General features: G+C 41.0%; 2 protein-coding genes across 2 annotated transcripts; one reads left to right on the top strand and one right to left on the bottom strand.

Moving 5' to 3' along the window:
* Window positions 1-1,366: 1,366 nt before the first annotated feature.
* Window positions 1,367-2,962, top strand: LOC311139975 (CD209 antigen-like protein C; the record flags this gene model as incomplete). The annotated part of the gene is made up of 5 exons (XM_084174961.1): window positions 1,367-1,410; window positions 1,782-1,963; window positions 2,093-2,253; window positions 2,595-2,722; window positions 2,824-2,962. 5 exons carry the CDS (start codon window positions 1,367-1,369, stop codon window positions 2,960-2,962), a joined length of 654 nt encoding a protein of 217 aa, XP_084031087.1.
* A 10,607-nt stretch (window positions 2,963-13,569) lies between these two features.
* On the bottom strand, window positions 13,570-19,890 carry LOC311139654 (uncharacterized protein). The gene is made up of 7 exons (XM_084174565.1): window positions 19,772-19,890; window positions 19,351-19,435; window positions 15,866-16,032; window positions 15,645-15,758; window positions 15,373-15,485; window positions 15,144-15,194; window positions 13,570-14,957 (listed from the first exon to the last, which is right to left on the bottom strand). Exons 2-7 carry the CDS (start codon window positions 19,427-19,429, stop codon window positions 14,048-14,050), a joined length of 1,434 nt encoding a protein of 477 aa, XP_084030691.1. The 5' UTR covers window positions 19,430-19,435; window positions 19,772-19,890; the 3' UTR covers window positions 13,570-14,047.
* Between the last annotated feature and the right edge of the window lie 1,494 nt (window positions 19,891-21,384).

Genomic DNA, 21,384 nt, shown 5'->3' on the forward strand with positions numbered 1-21,384 from the left:
AGCTGACTACACTGACTGTGCTAGTGGCAGACACCACTAAGCTGGCAGGCTGGCTAAAAGCCTGCTGCCTGGCCTGCACCCTGTCTCACTGTGGAGCTAGAGGAGTTAGAGCCATGTCTATGTTGGTAGATAAGACGAAAGCACCCCTCCAGCTAGGAATATATTCCAGTCTGTGCTAGCAAAACAGTCCTGTAGCTTAGCATCTGCGTCATCTGACCACTTCCTTATTAACCGAGTCACTGGTGCCTCCTGCTTTAGTTTTTGCCTATAAGCAGGAATCAGGATGATATAATTATGGTCAGATTTGCCAAATGGAGGGTGAGGGAGAGCTTGTACGCATCTCTGTGTGTGGAGTGAAGGTGGTCTAGAGTTTTTTTTTTAAGGATTTAAGTTTCCCTGCATTAAAGTCTCCGGCCACTAGGAGCGCTGGCTCTGGATGAGCATTTTCCTGTTTGCTTATGGTCTTATACAGCTCATTGAGTGCAGTCTTAGTGCCAGCATCGAATTGTGGTGGTAAATAGACAACTACGTTCTATCCTGCCGATGTAGCGTATATCCCGCCAGCTGTATGTTATCCATGTCGTCGTTCAGCCATGACTCGGTGAAACATAAGATATTACAGTTTTTAATGTCCCGTTGGTAGGATATCCTTGATCGTAGGTCGTCCATTTTGTTCTCCAATGATTGTACATTGGCTAATAGGACTGATAGAGGAGGCAGATTACTCGCTCGCCGTCGGATCCTTACAAGGCACCCCGACCTACGTCCACGATATCTCTGTCTCTTTCTCATGTGAATGACGGGGATTTGGGCCTTTTTGGGTGTCTGTAGAATATCCTTCGCGTCCGACTCGTTGAAGAAAAAATCTTGGTCCAATACGAGGTGAGTAATCGCTGTCTTGATATCCAGAAGCAGAAGAGACGGTGTACAGAAAAAATTACAAATAATGTGAAAAAATTAACATAATCACAAAATTGGTTAGGGGGCCGTAAAATGGTAGCCATCTCCTCCGGCACCATTCTTCGAGGTCCAGAGTTGAGTTTGAGGGCCCTAGTCACTGCTGTTGCCTAGGGTCGGGTTTACAAGTTTAGCTCGATAGAAATGTTAAGGTAATTTCCGAATGACCCAAAATATGCAGCGTTTACTGTGAATACAGTCTCCGTGTATGCCTTTAAATTACAATTGGCTATAGCGCAGATCTTCCGCAGTCCAGATTGAATCTAGACCATAGTCAAATTATCCACAATTTATTTGTCAATTATTAAATTTCATAAAATGATGGAATAACGCTTACCATTAAATGTATATTCTTATGCTAACACTATGGTTATAATAACATGACTCTTATCTTTGCTATTCCTAGTGGATGAGAAGCCTGCTCTCCACTCTCAACCCTTTCGAGGAGTGGCAGTATGTTTGGGGGTTCTTTGTGTCCTCTTGCTTTCAGCCATTATAGGCCTCTGTGTCTACTGTGAGTATGTGGATAATAAAGTATTATGGATTTTGGAGTGGTGAAAATCAAATCAAATCAAATTGTATTTGTCACATGTGTTTAGCAGATGTTATTGCGGGTGTAGCGAAATGCTTGTGCTTCTAGCTCCGACAGTGCAGTAATATCTAACAAGTAATACCTAACAATTTCACAACATATACCCAATGCACACAAATCTAAGTAAGGAATGGAATTTGAGAATATATACATATATGGACAAGCAATGACAGAGCGGCATGGACTAAGACGCAGGATGACATCATAGAGTAAATAGGTCTTTCTGTCTGAGTACAGCCAATCACATTTTGCAGAGTGATTGTAACAATGTAAACACTGCAAACCAATGTTTAGCGGCTGAGAAAGAAAAGATGTCAACAGAGAGGGATAGACTGAACTGGAATCTTCGGGTCATATATCAGCTTGATGATTTTCCTGTCAATAAATATTGTTCACAAAAAGATGACACAGGAGGTAATCCCCTTTCTTGTACATTAAAATACATTATTTATTAGATATTACACTTTAAATCAATATATAGTATTAAAAACACTAATATTGTTTATATTGTAGCGTTAATACTGTAGTGCTTCTCTGTTGCAGATAGAAAGTGTAACTCTTGTCAAGATGGCTGGATGTTGTTCAAATCAAGTTGTTACCTGATTTTGCACCCTGACGCTCCATGGAAGACCTGGACACAAAGCCAACAATATTGCAAACAAGAGAATGCTGATTTGGCTGTCATTGGCAGCCAAGAGGAACAGGTGGGACAATGGTACAAACAAAAGATTAGAGGGACAGATTCACTCAACCTTTAAGTAACTCAAACAATGAAAATGTATGAAAAGTGAAATAGGAACTAGATTAAAATGTGTGATATCTATGAGCTCAGGGTAAAGCAGTCATAACTGAAAGACAAAAGCACAAAGCCCATTACAATGCTACTTCCTGTTGTGCTCTTTGTTATTTTCTCATTTGGACCTCATTACATCCATTAGATCCTGTATTTACACACTGCCTCCCAAAAATGTGAATTATTGTAAAAAAAATAAAAAAAATAAAAATCCTAACACTTAATTTGTGGTTTCACTCACTTCTCATTAAGGAATTCATTCATAACCACACTCAATACTTCTATGATAAAGATCATGGGTACTGGATCGGCCTGACTGACATGGCTAAAGACCGCCAATGGCTCTGGGTTAATGGAAGTAATCAGAATCAGACTGATGGGTAAGGACATTTTATTCAGTGTAAACAACAAAGAAGCATTGTTAAATCGTTTTTTGATTCAGTCATTTCTTTTCATTCATGGTGGTGTTCTCTTTTCACAGGTTTTGGAAGAGACAAACTGGGGGTGATTGCGCGTTAACTGTCCCAAAGAATGCACCTTTGGATAATTGGAATGCTGAATCGTGTAGCATGCAGAACCGTTGGATCTGTGAGAGTAGAGCATTAAAATGGTCAGATTAAATTGCAGGGACACTCTCTTAAGAGGTATGCTCACATACTAAACTCATATTATTGCATCTTCCTTTCAGGATTAAATTGAGTTGTATTCTTCTAATTTAACGACCCCTGCATCTGTTTGTTGCGGTCAATTCGAATTCACTCAATTCAGGAAGTGATTTTAATTTACATGAAATCACATTTTATTTGTCGGGCACACACATTTTGCAGATGTTATTGCAATACCTAACAATACAAAAAAATCACACAAATCCCAAACATTTAAATAAAGGAATTAAGGAATATCAGGACGATCAATGTCAGAGTCCGGAATATAAATAAACATATATAGTGGTGTGTATAGAAAAGGTGTGTGCAGCTGTAGTTATATAGGATGAACCTTGACTAAAGTACAGTACTGTATATACATATAAAGTGGGTAAAACAGTATGTAAATATCGGAAAATGTTCATTGGCTGACTTGAATTCGAATTGACCCCAACAAGGGTCTGTTTTGTAATTTTTCATGTTAACAATCAAGGATCTGTTGTGATGTAGCTATAATGTATTTTAAAAAGTATGTTTTGTTTTGAGCTTTCATATAAATCAGGGACATTTTCTTTAATATCAATAACTTCACTTTGACAATGAATGAAGTACAAGTGTAATATATAAAATGGAAGTTAAATTTTTTATAAAATCAGTCAGTTTTATAAACTATGCAATACTTCTAAATCAGCAGCTTTAGGCACTTGACGAAATTCTTCTTTAAAGCGGCAATCAGCAGTTGACACAATAACAAAGCTTGTGTCCCGCCCCTGTTTTGGTAAAAAGCTGAGGGATGGGGCTGGAGAAATGTAGCCACTGTCAAATTCATAGAAGAGCTATGGGTGCAAGGACTGACCACCCATGATATAAACTTTATGGTTGTAACCATGTTATGAGTGTTTGTTTACATTTTCTTTGATTACAAACACTGGAGGAAAACAAGCTTATATATTGGGTTGTGATGGAGAATGGCAGATGAACTAAGCTCATGAGACATTTATAAGTTATATTCTTCAGGAATCCACAGGTACATATCATTAATTTATATGTCCTAAAATTGTATGTAGCAACTGCAGATTGCCCCTTTAAGCATCATGCAAATGTGTGACATCACAGATAAGTAAGGAAACCAAAATAAAACATGGACATTACTGTGCTCATACAGTGAGGGAAAAAAGTATTTGATCCCCTGCTGATTTTGTACGTTTGCCCACTGACAAAGAAATGATCAGTCTATAATTTTAATGGTAGGTTTATTTGAACAGTGAGAGACAGAATAATAACCAAAAAATCCAGAAAAACGCATGTCAAAAATGTTATAAATTGATTTGCATTTTAATGAGGGAAATAAGTATTTGACCCCCTCTCAATCAGAAAGATTTCTGGCTCCCAGGTGTCTTTTATACAGGTAACGAGCTGAGATTAGGAGCACACTCTTAAAGGGCTCCTAATCTCAGTTTGTAACCTGTATAAAAGACTCCTGTCCACAGAAGCAATCAATCAATCAATCAGATTCCAAACTCTCCACCATGGCCAAGACCAAAGAGCTCTTCAAGGATGTCAGGGACAAGGTTGTAGACCTACACAAGGCTGGAATGGGCTACAAGACCATCGCCAAGCAGCTTGGTGAGAAGGTGACAACAGTTGGTGCGATTATTCGCAAATGGAAGAAACACAAAATAACTGTCAATCTGCCTCAGCCTGGGGCTCCATGCAAGATCTCACCTCGTGGAGTTGCAATGATCATGAGAACGGTGAGGAATCAGCCCAGAACTACACGGGAGGATATTGTCAATGATCTCAAGGCAGCTGGGACCATAGTCACCAAGAAAACAATTGGTAACACACTACACCGTGAAGGACTGAAATCCTGCAGCGCCCGCAAGGTCCGCCTGCTCAAGAAAGCACATATACATTTACATTTACGTCATTTAGCAGACGCTCTTATCCAGAGCGACTTACAAATTGGTGCATTCACCTTATAGCCAGTGGGATAACACCAATTTTTTTTTGGGGGGGGTGGGGTGGGGTGGGGTAAGGGGGGGTTAGAAGGATTACTTTATCCTATCCCAGGTGTTCCTTAAAGAGGTGGGGTTTCAAATGTCTCCGGAAGGTGGTGAGTGACTCCGCTGTCCTGGCGTCGTGAGGGAGCTTGTTCCACCATTGGGGTGCCAGAGCAGCGAACAGTTTTGACTGGGCTGAGCGGGAACTGTGCTTCAGCAGAGGTAGGGGAGCCAGCAGGCCAGAGGTGGATGAACACAATGCCCTCGTTTGGGTGTAGGGACTGATCAGAGCCTGAAGGTACGGAGGTGCCGTTCCCCTCACAGCTCCGTAGGCAAGCACCATGGTCTTGTAGCAGGGCCGTCTGAAGTTTGCCAATGAACATCTGAATGCTTCAGAGGAGAACTGGGTGAAATTGTTGTGGTCAGATGAGACCAAAATCGAAGGAGGAGGAATGCTGCCTATGACCCCAAGAACACCATCCCCACCGTCAAACATGGAGGTGGAAACATTATGCTTTGGGGGTGTTTTTCTGCTAAGGGGACAGGGCAACTACACCGCATCAAAGGGACGATGGACGGGGCCATGTACCGTCAAATCTTGGGTTAGAACCTCCTTCCCTCAGCCAGGGCATTGAAAATGGGTCGTGGATGGTTATTCCAGCATGACAATGACCCAAAACACACGGCCAAGGCAACAAAGGAGTGGCTCAAGAAGAAGCACATTAAGGTCCTGGAGTGGCCTAGCCAGTCTCCAGACCTTAATCCCATAGAAAAGCTGTGGAGGGAGCTGAAGGTTTGAGTTGCCAAATGTCAGCCTCGAAACCTTAATGACTTGGAGAAGATCTGCAAAGAGGAGTGGAACAAAATCCCTCCTGAGATGTGTGCAAACCTGGTGGCCAACTACAAGAAACGTCTGACCTCTGTGATTGCCAACAAGGGTTTTGCCACCAAGTACTAAGTCATGTTTTGCAGAGGGGTCAAATACTTATTTCCCTCATTAAAATGCAAATACATTTTATAAAATTTTTGACATGCATTTTTCTGGATTTTTTTGTTGTTATTCTGCCTCTCACTGTTCAAATAAACTTACCATTAAAATTATAGACTGATCATGTATTTGTCAGTGGGCAAACGTACAAAATCAGCAGGGGATCAAATACTTTTTTCCCTCACTGTATCTAGTGACCTCATATCTGATGTTGATATCACAGTGTTTAGAGGTATATAAACACCAGTTGACGCAACATTTATATTTCTAATATCCATTCCACTATAAAGTCTATTGTTGAATTTTTGCAGGAAACAACACAGCCTTTTTATGTTAATGGTGTTGCAATACTGTCCATTGAGCCCAGATTAAAATATACTGTGTTTCATATGATGGTTTTATCTGTCTTTGAGATGCAATGAACATTGGAGCTCTGACCAAAAGCTCCTAAATGGTTGACCTCTTTGCCTCTCCAACAATCTTAGGCAACCATTGAAGTCCTCATCAATCTTGTTACATATGATTTATTTTTTTGAGGTATGGACTCATTGTGTAACCTGTCACCTATTGTCTGTTTGTCCTCTTTGCATTTTTTCATTTTACCTTTTATTTTAGGTTCCTCCTCCACCGTCCTCACTTCCTCTCTCTCCTCTATTGCTGCATTCCATTTATTTTTTATTTTTTGGAGGGGAGTCCTCTACAGTTTCTGATTGGTTGGTTTTCTCTATCGTTAGTGTGTTCCATCTCCTCAGCCTCTGGAGCCTCCTCTTTGTTCTTGGACAACATCTTATTTTTCATAATAGTGTCTGTCAGTCACTGGGAGAAATTCACGATATCATTGACATTACTGTTTTGTTTAGAAGACTGTCTCTGTATAAGGAGCAATTATGTGTATTCATGGATGCCAAGAGAAGCCAGGGTTCCCAAACAAAATGACCAAGAAAAAAAAACATACATCCTTTTGTATCTTTCGTCTCTCTGTGTTTCATAAATGTTCTTCAATTCGCAAGAGGCTGAATGTATCTCACCGGAGAAAGCATCTGAGCGGACGAAACAGCACCCCTCTGTCTCAGTATGTGTAGTGTATCTATCTGATGCTGTCTGGTCAGAAAAAGTATGACATTGTTGCTGCCTGTAGCATTGAATGCAAGGGAAGCCAGCAACAATTTGGACTACCTTTAAAAAAAGAAAGCTGTGAATGGTCCTGTAGTACCAAAAAACAGTGTCAAGGGAAGCCAGTTTGGATTTGGGTTCAGACCAATCCCATTGCAAGCCAAATGTCATTATTGACAGAAAAAAACTTGAATTGTTGCATCTCATTGTGTTGTTATCCTCCGGTGGCTAGCTAGCTAGCCACAATCGGCCCTTTCCTAAATTAGCCATGGAGGAGATAGGGATTTGGACTTGTGGTTTTACTTATTTCTCCAGACTGACCAATTATTATAATGGGGATTCTGCTCCAACCATAAATTCATACATTGTGCCCCTGGCCTGAGAGGATGGAAGTTCAACATGTAGCTAGATGTAGTATGCTAATGTTAACTAGCTGGCCTGGCGCATCGTTGCCCATGAAAGGAAGTTAGGCTAGAGAGCAAGCATTTTAGCCAGGTAGCCTAGGAAACAAAAACTATACTGAACAAAAATATAAACTCAACATGTAAATAGTTGGTCCCATGTTTCATGAGCTGAAATAAAAGATCCCAGTAATTTCCATACGTACAAAAAGGCTAATTTCTCTCAAATGTGCACAAATTTGTTCACATCCCTGTTAGTGAGCCTTTCTCCTTTGCCAAGATAATTCATCCACCTGACAGGTATGGAATATCAAGAAGATGATTAAACAGTATGATCATTACACAGGTGCACCTTGTGCTGGAGACGATAAAAGGCCACTCTAAAATGTGAACAATGCCACAGATGTCTCAAATTTTGAGGGAGTGTGCAATTGACATGCTGACTGCAGGAATGCAGAGAATTTAATGTTAATTTTTGAGAATTTGGCAGTACGTCCAACTGGCCTCACAACCACAGACCACGTGTAACCATGCCAACCCAGTACCTCCACATCCGGCTTCTTCATCTGTGGGATTGTCTGAGACCAGCCACCCAGACAGCTGTTGAAACTGTGGGTTTGCACAACTGAAGTATTTCTTCACAAACTGTCAGAAACCGTCTCAGGGAAGCTCATCTGTATGCTCGTTGTCCTTACCAGGGTCTTGATCTGACTGCAGTTTGGCATTGTGATCAACTTCAGAGGGCAAATGCTGACCTTCGATGGCCACTGGCACGCTGGAGAAGTGTGCTCTTCATGGATGAATCTCAGTTTCAACTGTACTGGGCAGATGGCAGACAGCATGTACGGCTTTGTGTGGGCAAGTGGTTTGCTGATGTCAACGTTGTGAACAGAGTGCCCCATGGTGGCGCTGTGGTTATGGTATGGGCAGGTATAAGCTAAAGACAATGAACACAATTGCATTTTATCGATGGCAATTTGAATGCACAGAGATACCGTGACGAGATCCTGAGGCCCATTGTCGTGCCATTCATCCACACCATCACCTCATGTTTCAGCATGATAATGCACAGCCCCATGTCGCAAGGATCTGTACACAATCCCTGGAAGCTGAAAATGTCCCACTTCTTCCATGGCCTGCATACTCACCAGACAATGTCACCCACTGAGCATGTTTGGGATTCTCTGGATCAACGTGTAGGACAGCATGTTCCAGTTCCAGCCAATATTCAGCAACTTTGCACAGCCATTGAAGAGGAGTGGGACAACATTACACAGGCCACAATCAACAGCCTGGTCAACTCTATGCGAAGGAGATGTGTTGCACTGCATGAGGCAAATGGTGGAAAAACCAGATACTGACTGGTGTACTGATCCACGCCCCTACTTTTTTTTAAACGGTATCTGTGACCAACAGATGCATATCTGTATTAGTCATGTGAAATCCATAGATTAGGACGTAATTAATTTATTTCAATTGACTGATTTCCTTATATGAACTGTAACTCAGTCAAATCTTTGAAATTGTTGCGTGTTGCATTTAATATTTACGTTCAGTGTAAAAGCGTGTACTGTATGACAGAGTCATAGACCATTTAGGCAACATGAAAGAAGAGGATGGCATTGCCATTTCTCTACAAGTAGGGTGAGTCAAAATGTTTTTTCTACTTGTACACACACACACGGTTTTCTTTGCAACTTGCGGTAACTCTCCGTGGTTCTAAATCAATAGTTGTTTAGTTGTCCAAAGATGTCGGAAACATTACCTTGCTTGACCATGCTGTAGGTCATGCAACTGTTTGTTACATGCAATATGTTTTGTGGACTTCACCGGACAGATGTTGCTCTCCAGTTTTGTAATGAAACAAATGTGTGGTTGAATTTATTCTGCCACTGTGTCTTCTTATTGTCTCTGCCTATATATTACGGTGTGAAGGAATATGAACTAACAAGATTTATAGAGCAAACAACTCAATTATCACAACACAAAGGTTGATTTACAGCAATTTTTTTCTGGATTGGCTTCCCCTGTGATTTTACCCACGCACCGCTACTGGTAAGGAGGGTATGGCAAGTCTTCAGAGGTATGCTCACATTAACACAACAGAGTAATGAAAGACAATCCTATCTCTGTTTCTGCACATAGTTCTTTCTGTTTCCCACAGCTGTACAGTTTTCCATATTGAGTACCACACAACGATGTTACGATCATGACAGGTAAACATAACTTCCTGAGTCAAATGTGTGAATCTGTACAGTGACATTTTTGTCTGTGAAGTAACCTCGTCCCCAGGCTCAATTGCTACAGAGAGAGAGCCGGCTGGGTGGAGATTATCTGTGAGTAATTAATGCAGACCAGAGTCAACCCAGAAGTACTTATACAGATCCTACTGGGGATAATAACAACATTAGTCACACTTGTAGAAAGAAAGCGTAACCAAACACACTTCAGCTTGAACAAAAAAGGTAATAAGGTGCTTGACTGAGGGACTTGAAAATCCCAAAAAACATTCTTCACCCCTGGACACTTCAACAGGTAAATACATACATTTAATTAAACTGGAAAATAAAGAAAAAGCTGTTATGAATGCGTCCAATGCTGAAACGTAAGCCTGTTGCTTTAAATACAACCGATCAGTGCAGACAGAGAACTCCTTTTCCTTTATTTTCCTGATAGTCACCTGTTGAAAAGTCCTGGAGTAATGAATGCTACCGTTGGTTATGGTTTGTCTATGTTTTTATCTGAAGGATGCCAGAAGAGTTGCAGTATTCTACAGTGGTTTTAAAAAATCCAAATTTTACTTCACCAAAAGGTGAGTCTTAGCATTTATTTCTCTCTTCGTCTATCTTACTCTCTTTTAGTTCATTTCTATCAATTAAGCTAATTCTCACTGCCAGACCTAGCACTAAAACAGTTTTATTTAAATCACCATGATTTTAATTATTCAAATTGAAGGATGCTTAAAGCAAGCGAGCAAGTTATGCAGCTATTTATTCCGGATTATTTTCATGTTTTATCAATTCTGTGTTGGAGAACGTTGATGCCAAATGTATTGTAAATTAAGGTTTGATCAAGTACCTCTCTGTGACAAGTTACATTCTTACCACAGTAAAAACTAATGAATTATCTCTCTCTCCCACAAAAAAAGAGAAAAAGGAAGTGGAAACTCTATATGTTGAAGTAAAGGCAAGGGGGAGTTCACCCAGTCAACCTGGTCCTGCCACATCATGTGTGTTGAATAAGAGATCAATATCCACAATTTATTGTTCAAGTATTAGACTCCTTCAAATAATGGCATACTGTCAGATTCACTAATGAAGCATATTAAAATGTGGCTATAATAATTCACTCCTATCTTTGCTATTCCTAGTGAAGGAGGGCCTATTCCTAGTGAAGGATGGCCCTCCTCCCCACTCTCAACCCTTTCGTGGAGTGGCAGTGTGTTTGGGAGTTCTTTGTGTCCTGTTGGTGTTAACAAGTATACCTTTCTGTGTCTACTGTGAGTATGTGGATCATAAAGACAAAATAATATGGAATTTGGAGAGGTGCAGGTTGAGTAAGCATGTCCTTCTCTCTACACAGTCAGCACCTCCCTCTCCGAGCACAACACAAATCTGGTGAAGGAACTGGAGCAGTTAACAGATGACCATATATCCCTACTGGCAGCCAATCAGGACCTAATGAATCTCTACTGCAAGCTGAGTGAAGCCAATCACATTTTGCAGAGCGATTACATCAATGTGTCTACTGAAAACCAGCAATTGAAGGCAGAGAGGATGAACTTGTCAAGAGACAGAGATGGGCTCAATTGGACTCTTGGGGTCATATTTCAGTTGAAGAAGTTCCCAGTTGATAACTACTGCCCATATAAAGATGCCAACATCAAAGGTAAAGTTTACATCCTAGTTAATATTATCTCATTCATATGAATTGTCTCATATGCTGATGGTCCAGAATGTATGTCACAGTGATGCTTTATGTTGCTTTAAATGTCAAAAACAGTATGTTGCTGGTTGTAGTGGTCCTCTGTTGCTCAGTTGATAGAGCATGGCACTTGCAATGCCAGGATAGTGGGTTTCATTCCCAGGACCACTCGTACAACAAATGTATGCACGCATTACTGTAAGTCGCTTTGGACAAAAGCATCTGCTAAATGGTATATATTATTATTATATTCCTTTGCATGTTTCATGTTGCACAGATAGAGAGTGCAAACCTTGTCAAGTTGGCTGGGTGCTGTTCCAATCCAGTTGTTACCTGTTTCTGCACATTAAAGTCCCCTTTGGTCACCTTTGGAGGACCTGGCAAGGAAGCAGACAGCACTGCAAGAACAACAATGCCGATTTGGTTGACATAGACAGTCAAGAGGAACAGGTAGGACACAACTTTTAAAGGGTTACTCAAGCAATACAAATGTCCAAAAAGTGAAATAGGAACCATATTAAAATATGTGATATATAGCTACTGTACGTTCAAGGAAACCCCCTCATAACATTAAGTTCATGAACACTGCTACAACTGTGCTCTTTGTTATACCATATGAAAGTGGTACTTCCTGTTGTCTTGTTTTGTAGGCTAAGAATGGGCTTCAAATAAGACTTTTCGCCGATGTGTCTTACTTCTTGAGCGTCAAATATTTTGATAAAAGGAATCGGGTATGAGCAAATTAATACATGAATACGAATAGAATTGTGTATATATATATCTTATACACTGAGTGTACAAAACGTTAGGAACACCTTCCTAATATTAAGTCGCACCCCATTTTGCCCTCAGAACAGCCTCAATTTGTCGGGCATGGACTCTACAAGGTGTTCAGAAGCGTTCCACAGGGATGCTGGTCCCATGTTGACAATGCTTCCCACAGTTGTGTCAAGTTGGCTGGATGTCCTTTGGGTTGTGGACCGTTCTTGATACACATGGGAAGCTGTTGAGTATTTTAAAAAACTGCAACGTTGCAGTTCTTGACACACTCAAACTGGTGTGCCTGGCACCTACTACCATACCCCGTTCAAAGGCACTTAAATATTTTGTCTTGCACATTCACCCTCTGAATGGCACACGTCTCAAGGCTTAAAATCCTTCTTTAATCTGTCTCCTCCCCTTCATCTACACTGATTAAAGTGGATTTAACAAGTGACATAAGGGATCATAGCTTTCACCTCGATTCACCTGGTCAGTCTATGTCATGGAAAGAGCATATGTTCCTAATGTTGTGTACACTCAGTGTATGACCACCTTTTCATGAATTTGATTATATAAGCTTGAAGCCCATTCAAAAAAGTAGGGGACTGACAACAGGAAGTACTTTCATACCGTATTCTCTTTCATTTGGACCCAATAAGATGCATTTATCCATAACGTTTAGACACTAATGCTGCCTCCCAAAACTGTGTATTACTGTTAAATGCAGCCTATTTATTTATTTGTATCTACTTGTGGATTCATTAATTTCTCATTCAGGAATTCATTCTTAACAACACTCAAGCCTACTATGATGAAGATCATGGGTACTGGATCGGCCTGACTGACATAGCTGAAGACGGTCAATGGCTTTGGGTTGATGGACGTCATCAGAATCTGACTGATGGGTAAGGACATTCCAATCAATGTAAATACAACAAAGAAGCATGTTACCTAGAACAACGCTTCACTAAGGGCTGGATTCAATCCGTATCGCGGAAGAGCCACGTTATAGCTCAATTGAAAATCAATGTTCCCACTTTCGAGACTGCATTCACGGTCAACGCTGCATGTCGGAAACTATTACCTTTAAAATCTTAACGTGGCTCTTCCGCGATACGAATTGAATCCAGCCCATAATCATTATTTTATTTGGTTATGTTTTCTTTTCACAGGTTTTGGAAGCGTCAGCCTGTGTGGGGTCGTGATTGTGCTTTAACTAACCCAAACAATGCACCTTTGGCTAATTGGAATGCTGCATCATGTGGCCAGAGAAACCGATGGATCTGTGAGAGTAGAGCATTAATATGGTCAGGGTAAATTGAGCCACGTTCACACAGTCAAAGATGTATTGTAAAGCAGTGTAAAATAAAATCACTGATATAAACTATGCAATAATTCTAAATCAGCAGCTTTAATTGGCACTTAAGGAAATCCTTCTTTAAGCATCATGCAAATGTACCTCACCACAGATAGTAAGGAACGTTTATTGAGCAAAGAAAATACATTACTGTGCTCATATGTAGCAACCTCATATCTGATGTTGATGTCACATTGTTTAAAACATCCATGTTGAGAATATTAAGAATACAGGACCACCATACAAGAAGCGGTATAAAAACACCAGTTGACGCTGGAATAAAAAAATAATTATACAATCTGTAGTTGAATCTTTCCATACAAATAAATATGTTGACAAGAAACAAAAAACATCCTTTTTGCTTTTGCATGGTGTTGTAATAATGGCCATTTAGCGTTAATTAAAAATATACTGCATTTCATTATATGGTTTCATGTGTCTATGAGATGCATTAGAGCGCTGACCCAAATCCCTGACCTGTTTCCTCTCCAACAAGGCAACCACTAGTCCTCATCAATCTGCTTTCTGTTGTTTAGCTTTATTCTTCTTTTTTAGAGGTATGGAGTCCGATACATTGTGCAACCTGTCCTCTACGGTCTGCTTGTCCTCTTTGCATTTTTTCTTTTTACCTTTTATTTTAGGTTCCTCCTCCACCGTTCTCAATTCCTCGCTCTTCTCTATTGCTGCATCCTGTTTCTTTTTCTTTTTTGGAGGGGAGTCCTCCACAGTTTCTAATTGGTTGGTTTCTCTATCATTAGTGTGTTCCATCTCCTCAGCCACTGGAGGCTCCTCTTTGTTCTTGGAGGACTTCTTCTTCTTCTTCTTCTTTTTGGTAGTAGTGTCTGAGTCAGTCTGTTGCTGAGTGGCACCTTCTCCCTCTGAAGCCTCTTCACTGCCTCCTCCAGCTTCACTCTCTATAGAAATGACAGCAGTTTCACACACCTCTCCATTTAGATGACAGCTCTCGCCCTCTTCCAACACCTTCCTCTTTTTTGAATGTTTCCTCTTGGTTGGCTGAGCGTTGTCTGCTGTATTATCCACAGGCATTAGTTCTTCAGGAACCACCACCACCTCCCCAGTGTTCTCCTTTGAACTTCCACTATCTTTGTTCTTCTTCTTCTTCTTCTCCTTTACTTCCATGTTGGTACTTCCGGAGACCACAGCAGCATCAGCATTCTCTTCAGCCACATTCTCATGGGTATCCTCGGAGTGATTCTTCCTCTTCTTCTTTTTGGCCTTCTTCCCCTGGGTCTTGTCTGTCCGTTCATCCTCAGGGATCTGGGCAGCTGGTTGGGTAGTGGTGACGCTATCTGGTGTTGCAGCCGCTAGTTGGTTTTTCTTGCCATACTTTGCCATGAACTCTTGCTCCTGCTGCTCCAGTCTGGCTAGCTTGGCACTCATGGTAAGGCCGTGCCTGGCTCCTCTGTTGGGAACAGAAATAGGGAAAACCAATGTTTAGCTTCCTTATTAACACATGCAAGACCAGGTTCAAACCATTCATCAACAGCATGCACCAAGATAGAACACACATTCATGTGATTTGTTTATTTGTTTATGGTTTATAAAAACACAGCATCTATTACAAACGTATTGGTGACAAGCAACTTACTTGTGAGCGGTGCGTCCTCCACAAGCCTTCACCAGGTCAGCGTCTGATAGTCTATGCAAAGGGAGAGGGAAATAGCATTTATTATTTAACCCTTTGAGTACATAAAACCACTGTAGTTAACACTGTATAGGTTTAATCTTCACATTGATGATATGAAAACAAATAAGCTTCACAAACTGATATTAATCCCTGTATGGTGGTGGATTTTATTGGGCAGTGAGGTTCTTACTTGGTGGTGCTGGACAGGTCCAGTCTCTGGTCCTCATCGTCAGAGCTGCTGCTATCATCTGTACTGGAGGACTTCTGCTCCGGCTGCTCCAGTCCTGCCAGGAGGGTGGCAGACTAGGAGGGAGAGATCCATACACAAAATTAATAAGAGAAAAACAACCATTACAGTACAGTCCATATCATTAGCCTAAGTGCAGTATCTTACTGTATTATCAAGAGAGCTCATTGGCACAGATATGGAAGTGTGTTCCAGTTGTATTTGTCCACCTGTACCTTGACAAAGCATCCATAAAGTTTGTCCCTTCCCAGCATGGCTTTCGTTGGCTTCTTGTTGGAGATCATTCCTTCCTCTTCCTCCTCCACCAACTTCTTCACCTGCACACCATTCTAGAACAGAAAGGTGGAGATGTAGCCTAGGCCCAATGTAAGTGTGTATGCGTGGCCTAGTTGTAAAATAATCTGTTTCATTTCACACACCACTTCTGAGGACTTACCTCGCCAGATTCCACTTCCAGGCTAGAAGATGCTTTGTTGAAGATGTGGTCCCACCAATGGAAGGTGAACTGCTCCCCTTGACGATGTCCCACCCCTCCCTTGTCACATTTCACTTTGACTTTGATAGCCTCCGATATACCATTCTCCTGCCGACCAAGACCTTTACCTGTCAACAGTGAGGGGTCTTCTATTAGTGGTAGAGTAAGAACATTAGATCTAGTTACCATTCAAAACACAGAATTAGACACAACTGGCAACTACTACTAGTAGGGACATCAAACATTCAGACACTATGGACAGACACTATTGAGGCTCTAGTCTAGAGCACCCGGTTAAATTGTGTTTGAGAGCATTTTTTATTTATTTTTACTCTAAATAGTTAAATTAGTGAGAAATAGATGTCATTGTTGCAAAGGTTTGTGAGTGGGCAACATATACAATCATCTTAAATTGACATGTTTAATTATTTTTGCCATATTAAAAATTGAATATTGTGCTAATTTCCCTAATGTGGACAGTTTGTTACTACAGTGCATTCGGAAAGTATTCAGACTCCTTGAATTGTTCCACTTTGTTACGTTAGCCTTATTCTAAAATTTATTATATTGTTTTTTCCACCCTCAATCTACACACAATACCCCATAATAACAAAGCAAAAACAGTTTTTTTGAAATGTTTGCAAATGTATAACAAACAAAAAAAACAGAAATATGACATTTACATAAGTATTCAGACCATTTACTCAGTACTTTGTTGAAGCACCTTTGGCAGGGATTACAGCCTTGAGTCTTCTTGGGTATGACGCTATAAGCTTGGCACACCTGTATTTGGGGAGTTTCTCCCATTCTTCTCTGCAGATCCTCTCAAGCTCTGTCAGGCTGGATGGGGAGCGTCGCTGCACAGCTATTTTCAGGTCTCTCCAGAGATGTTCGATCGGGTTCAAGTCCGGGCTCTGGCTGGGCCACTCAAGGACATTCAGAGACTTGTCCCGTTGCCACTCCTGCGTTGTCTTGGCTTTGTGCTTAGGGTTGTTGTCCTATTGGAAGGTGAACCTTCACCCCAGTCTGAGGTCCTGAGTGCTCTGGAGCAGGTTTTCATCAAGGATCTCTCTGTACTTTGCTCCGTTCATCTTTCCCTCGATCCTGACTAGTCTCCCAGTCCCTGCCGCTGAAAAACATCCCCACAGCATGATGCTGCCACCACCATGCTTCACCATAGGGATGGTGCCAGGTTTCCTCCAGACGTGACATTTGACATTCAGGCCAAAGAGTTCAATCAAATAATCTTGTTTCTCATGGTCAGAGAAGTCCATTAGGTGCCTTTTGGCAAACTCCAAACAGGCTGTCATGTGCCTTTTACTGAGGAGTGGCTTCCGTCTGGCCATTCTACCATAAAGGCCTGATTGGTGGAGTGCTGCAGAGATGGTTGTCCTTCTGGAAGGTTCTCCCATCTCCACAGAGGAACTCCGGAGCTCTGTCAGAGTGACCATCGGGTTCTTGGTCACCTCCCTGACCAAGGCCCTTCTACCCCGATTGCTCAGTTTGGCTGGGTGGCCAGCTCTAGGAAGAGTATTGGTGGTTACAAACTTCTTCCATTTAAGAATGATGGCGGCCACTGTGTTCTTGGGGTCCTTCAATGCTGCAGAAATATTTTGTACCCTTCCCCAGATCTGTGCCTCGTCACAATCCTGTCTCTGAGCTCTACGGACAATTCCTTTGACCTCATGGCTTGGTTTTTGCTCTGACATGCACTGTCAACTGTGGGACCTTATTTAGACAGGTGTGTGCCTTTCCAAATCATGTCCAATCAATTGAATTTACCACAGGTGAACTCCAATCAAGTTGTAGAAACATCTCAAGGATGATCAATAGAAACAGGATGCACCTGAGCTCAATTTCGAGTCTCATAGCAAAGGGTCTGAGTACTTACGTAAATAAGGTATTTCTGTTTTTTATTTATTAGTTTTCGCTTTGTCATTATGTGGTATTGTGTGTAGATTGATGAGGAACATTTTAGAATAAGGCTGTAACAAACAAAATGTGGAAATAGTCAAGGGGTCTGAATACTTTCCGAATGCACTGTACCTTACTCACAAGCTTGCATTTTCAACCCATAACATTCAGTGGAATTACACATCCTTTTACCTCAGATTAGTATAAAAGAATATAGTAATCACGATGACATCAGATTGATTGCTTAAAGCAGATCAATATCTTTGGTTTTGTACCATTGATTGTCACACGTGCTGGGATGCGCAGAACGCGGCGTTAATGAAATGGCACAAACATTTTTGGGCAGTCTCTCTATAAAAGTCGCTGGCCACACACCAATGGATTTGACAGTCAAACTATCACTTAAATAACAGCCAACCGTTGTCACTGTTGATATTATGGGTCTTGATAACCCAAACGTTGTGATTCGTTTAAGTTAACAGAAAGTGGTTTGTTCCCTTTTTCGTGATGGCAGCCTCCCGAAATCAACATACGACTTTCCAAAATATAGATATAAGCCTTCTACAAGTTCTCATCTAACCAACCATGTACAGGTTATTCAAAGTTTCTGTGTGGCCTTTGAAAAGTGTTAGTTTAAACAGCGCTACACCCCAAACGTTTGCCCCCTATTCAACACTTTGGAATGTAGCTAGCTGTCTTCTACAAATTGTCCTCTAACCAGTGATGTACACATTATTCCCAGAGTCCATGTGGTTTTCGATATGAGTGATTGACAAATAAGTGATGCGTTTCTTTTTCTGTTTTGGCGACCCCCACATCAAAATGCATCACCCCAATGTAGCCCACTGTCTTCTGCAGGTTGTTCTCTAACCAGGTGATGTAAAAATATCTCCAGTTTTCATGTGGTTTTTAGTTTCAACAGTGCGTACAACCCGATTTCCCCCCTAATCGATTTCAGTGATTTTTTTGCCATGTTAAAACAACTGGGTTTTTGATGCATGTGCAGTTTAAAAAGGTGCCCATTAAAAAATATATAAGTAATATGATTACTAATTGCTGCACATGTATGATAGTACATTTTATGCTTAGGTTTTCAAGATATCACAAACTGTTTCTGCATTTTGGTTATTGATTTGGACATGTTAAAACTGTTTTAACATTGGGGTATTTATCAAAATGTCTTGTCAACAGAAAGCAGTGACAGCATCATTTTCAACATACGTTTTAGGAATATAAATTGAACTTAAAACATTAATTTCTAATGATATTGTACTTAAAATCAGGTAAAAACTGCTGAATGAGTCCAAAAACGTACTGTGATGGATTTCTTTCGATGATATACCAGAAATCACCAAAACGGGTTTGCCCTGCCTACTAATGTACTAGCAAGTTCAAGCTGACATGTGTACACTTGATATAGAAACTCCTGCCTGTAATCTTAAGATGTTCATTAGCTAGCATATTGTCCATCATTAATTTACTATCCTGTACTGTTACTAAATACATTTCTGAACATGTAACATTAAAGTTACCTTGTTCCCAGCCATGACGCAATAGCTGTTGCTCTGCAAACTTCAGTCCACGGCTCTTTTCCTGAACAGTTTCTGCCATTTATTTCTAAAGAAATGAACAACATCTTAGATAGCTATATTACAATGCATTTGGCAGGTCTTCAGTCTCAGATGTCAACATTTATGTATTAGCTACTTGAACAGTAATACACAAAGAATACACTATTTTCTAAATTATAATATACAAATTCAGTTTGCAAGTCTGCAAAAAAAAAAGACTACTCAGTCAAAGTTCAGTTCGGGTTTAGCTAACGTCAGCTACCAAGCTAGCTAGCTAGTTTTAAGAAAACATTTACACTTGAACGCAAGTCATTACTGTGCTAATAAAGGCTGGCTATGAAATCATAAACAACAACCGGGGTAATGGAACTAGTTATTTTACCTCTTGTCTGGTTATTTAGCCTCACATCATCGTTCAAAAGGGATACATACAAACGTTTTCACAGTTCTACAGGAGCCATGAGGTAAATCCAGCAAGCTGACATGACACCGGAAGTGACTAAACCTCTTCTTCTTCGATGAGGTTTAACGGCAGTTTGCATCCAATAAATGTTGCCTTACTGCCACCTACTAGACTGGAGTATAATGCCCTTACACTTTGCTTGAAAATAAAAATAAATCAACAAATACCCTGCCATCTAACCACCCTACTCCACTATTTAAATCTATCTAGTCCTACCTCAGGCCAACAGCCTGAAAGGACAGGTCACCACCACTCAACATGCCCTGTAACTCTCCTGACATTAAGTCTCATACACCCAAATACCTCTCTGCAGCTGCCACCACAACCTCAATTTTTACATTTTAGTCATTTAGCAGACACTCTTATCCAGAGCAACTTACAGTTAGTGAGTGCATACATTTTCATACCAGCCCCCCGTGGGAAACGAACCCACAACCCTGGCGTTGCAAGCCCCATGCTCTACCAACTGAGCTACAAGGGACTACGACTTACATTCCATCCCTGCAATACAGTTGAAAACCATTGCTATAAATGTTAAAAATCCAATCTTACTGAAGCATGTATCACTTGTTGGCCTATCCCTCTGTACTGGTACAGATATATCACTCACACCACTCAGGATCCCTCTCCCTTGACCCATCTTCCTCTACATTCTTCACTGCCTCAGCATACAGCACTACTCTAACCCTGGAAACCTCAACCTGCCTCTTTCGCACCGGACATTTCTGATCCACAGCCCCATGGGCACCCCTACAATTAACACATACCCCTACATTCCTCAATGCTACACAGTCCTTTGTCTCATGCCCTTCTGCACACTTCTCACACCTAGGAACCTCCATCCTACACACTGCTGCCACATGCCCATAAGCTTGACACCTGTAACAACGTAATATACAGTACCAGTCAAAAGTTTGGACACACCTACTCATTCAAGGGTTTTTCTTGATTTTTTAAAACTATTTTCTACATTGTAGAATAATAGTGAAGACATCAAACAATGAAATAACACACATGGAATCATGTAGTAACCAAAAAAGTGTTAAACAAATCAAAATATATTTTATATTTTATATTCTTCAAAGTAGCCACCCTTTGCCTTGATGACAGCTTTGCACACTCTTGGCATTCTCTCAAACAGCTTCATGAGGAATGCTTTTCCAACAGTCTTGAAGGAGTTCCCACATATGCTGAGCACTTGTTGGCTGCTTTTCCTTCACTCTGCGGTCCAACTCATCAAAAACCATCTCAATTGGGTTGAGGTCGGGTGATTGTGGAGGCCAGGTCATCTGATGCAGCAATCCATCACTCTCCTTGGTCAAATAGCCCTTACACAGCCCGGAGGTGTGTTTTGGGTCATTGTCCTGTTGAAAAACAAATGATAGTCCCACTAAGTGCAAACCAGATGGGATGGCGTATCGCTGCAGAATGCTGCGGTAGCCATGCTGGTTAAGTGTGCCTTGAATTCTAAATAAATCACAGACAGTGTCACCAGCAAAGCACCCCCATACAATCACACCTCCTCCTCCATG

This window comes from Coregonus lavaretus (genome assembly GCF_964263955.1).
Source record: "Coregonus lavaretus genome assembly, chromosome: 13".
In the NCBI taxonomy this organism is placed as follows: domain Eukaryota; kingdom Metazoa; phylum Chordata; class Actinopteri; order Salmoniformes; family Salmonidae; genus Coregonus; species Coregonus lavaretus.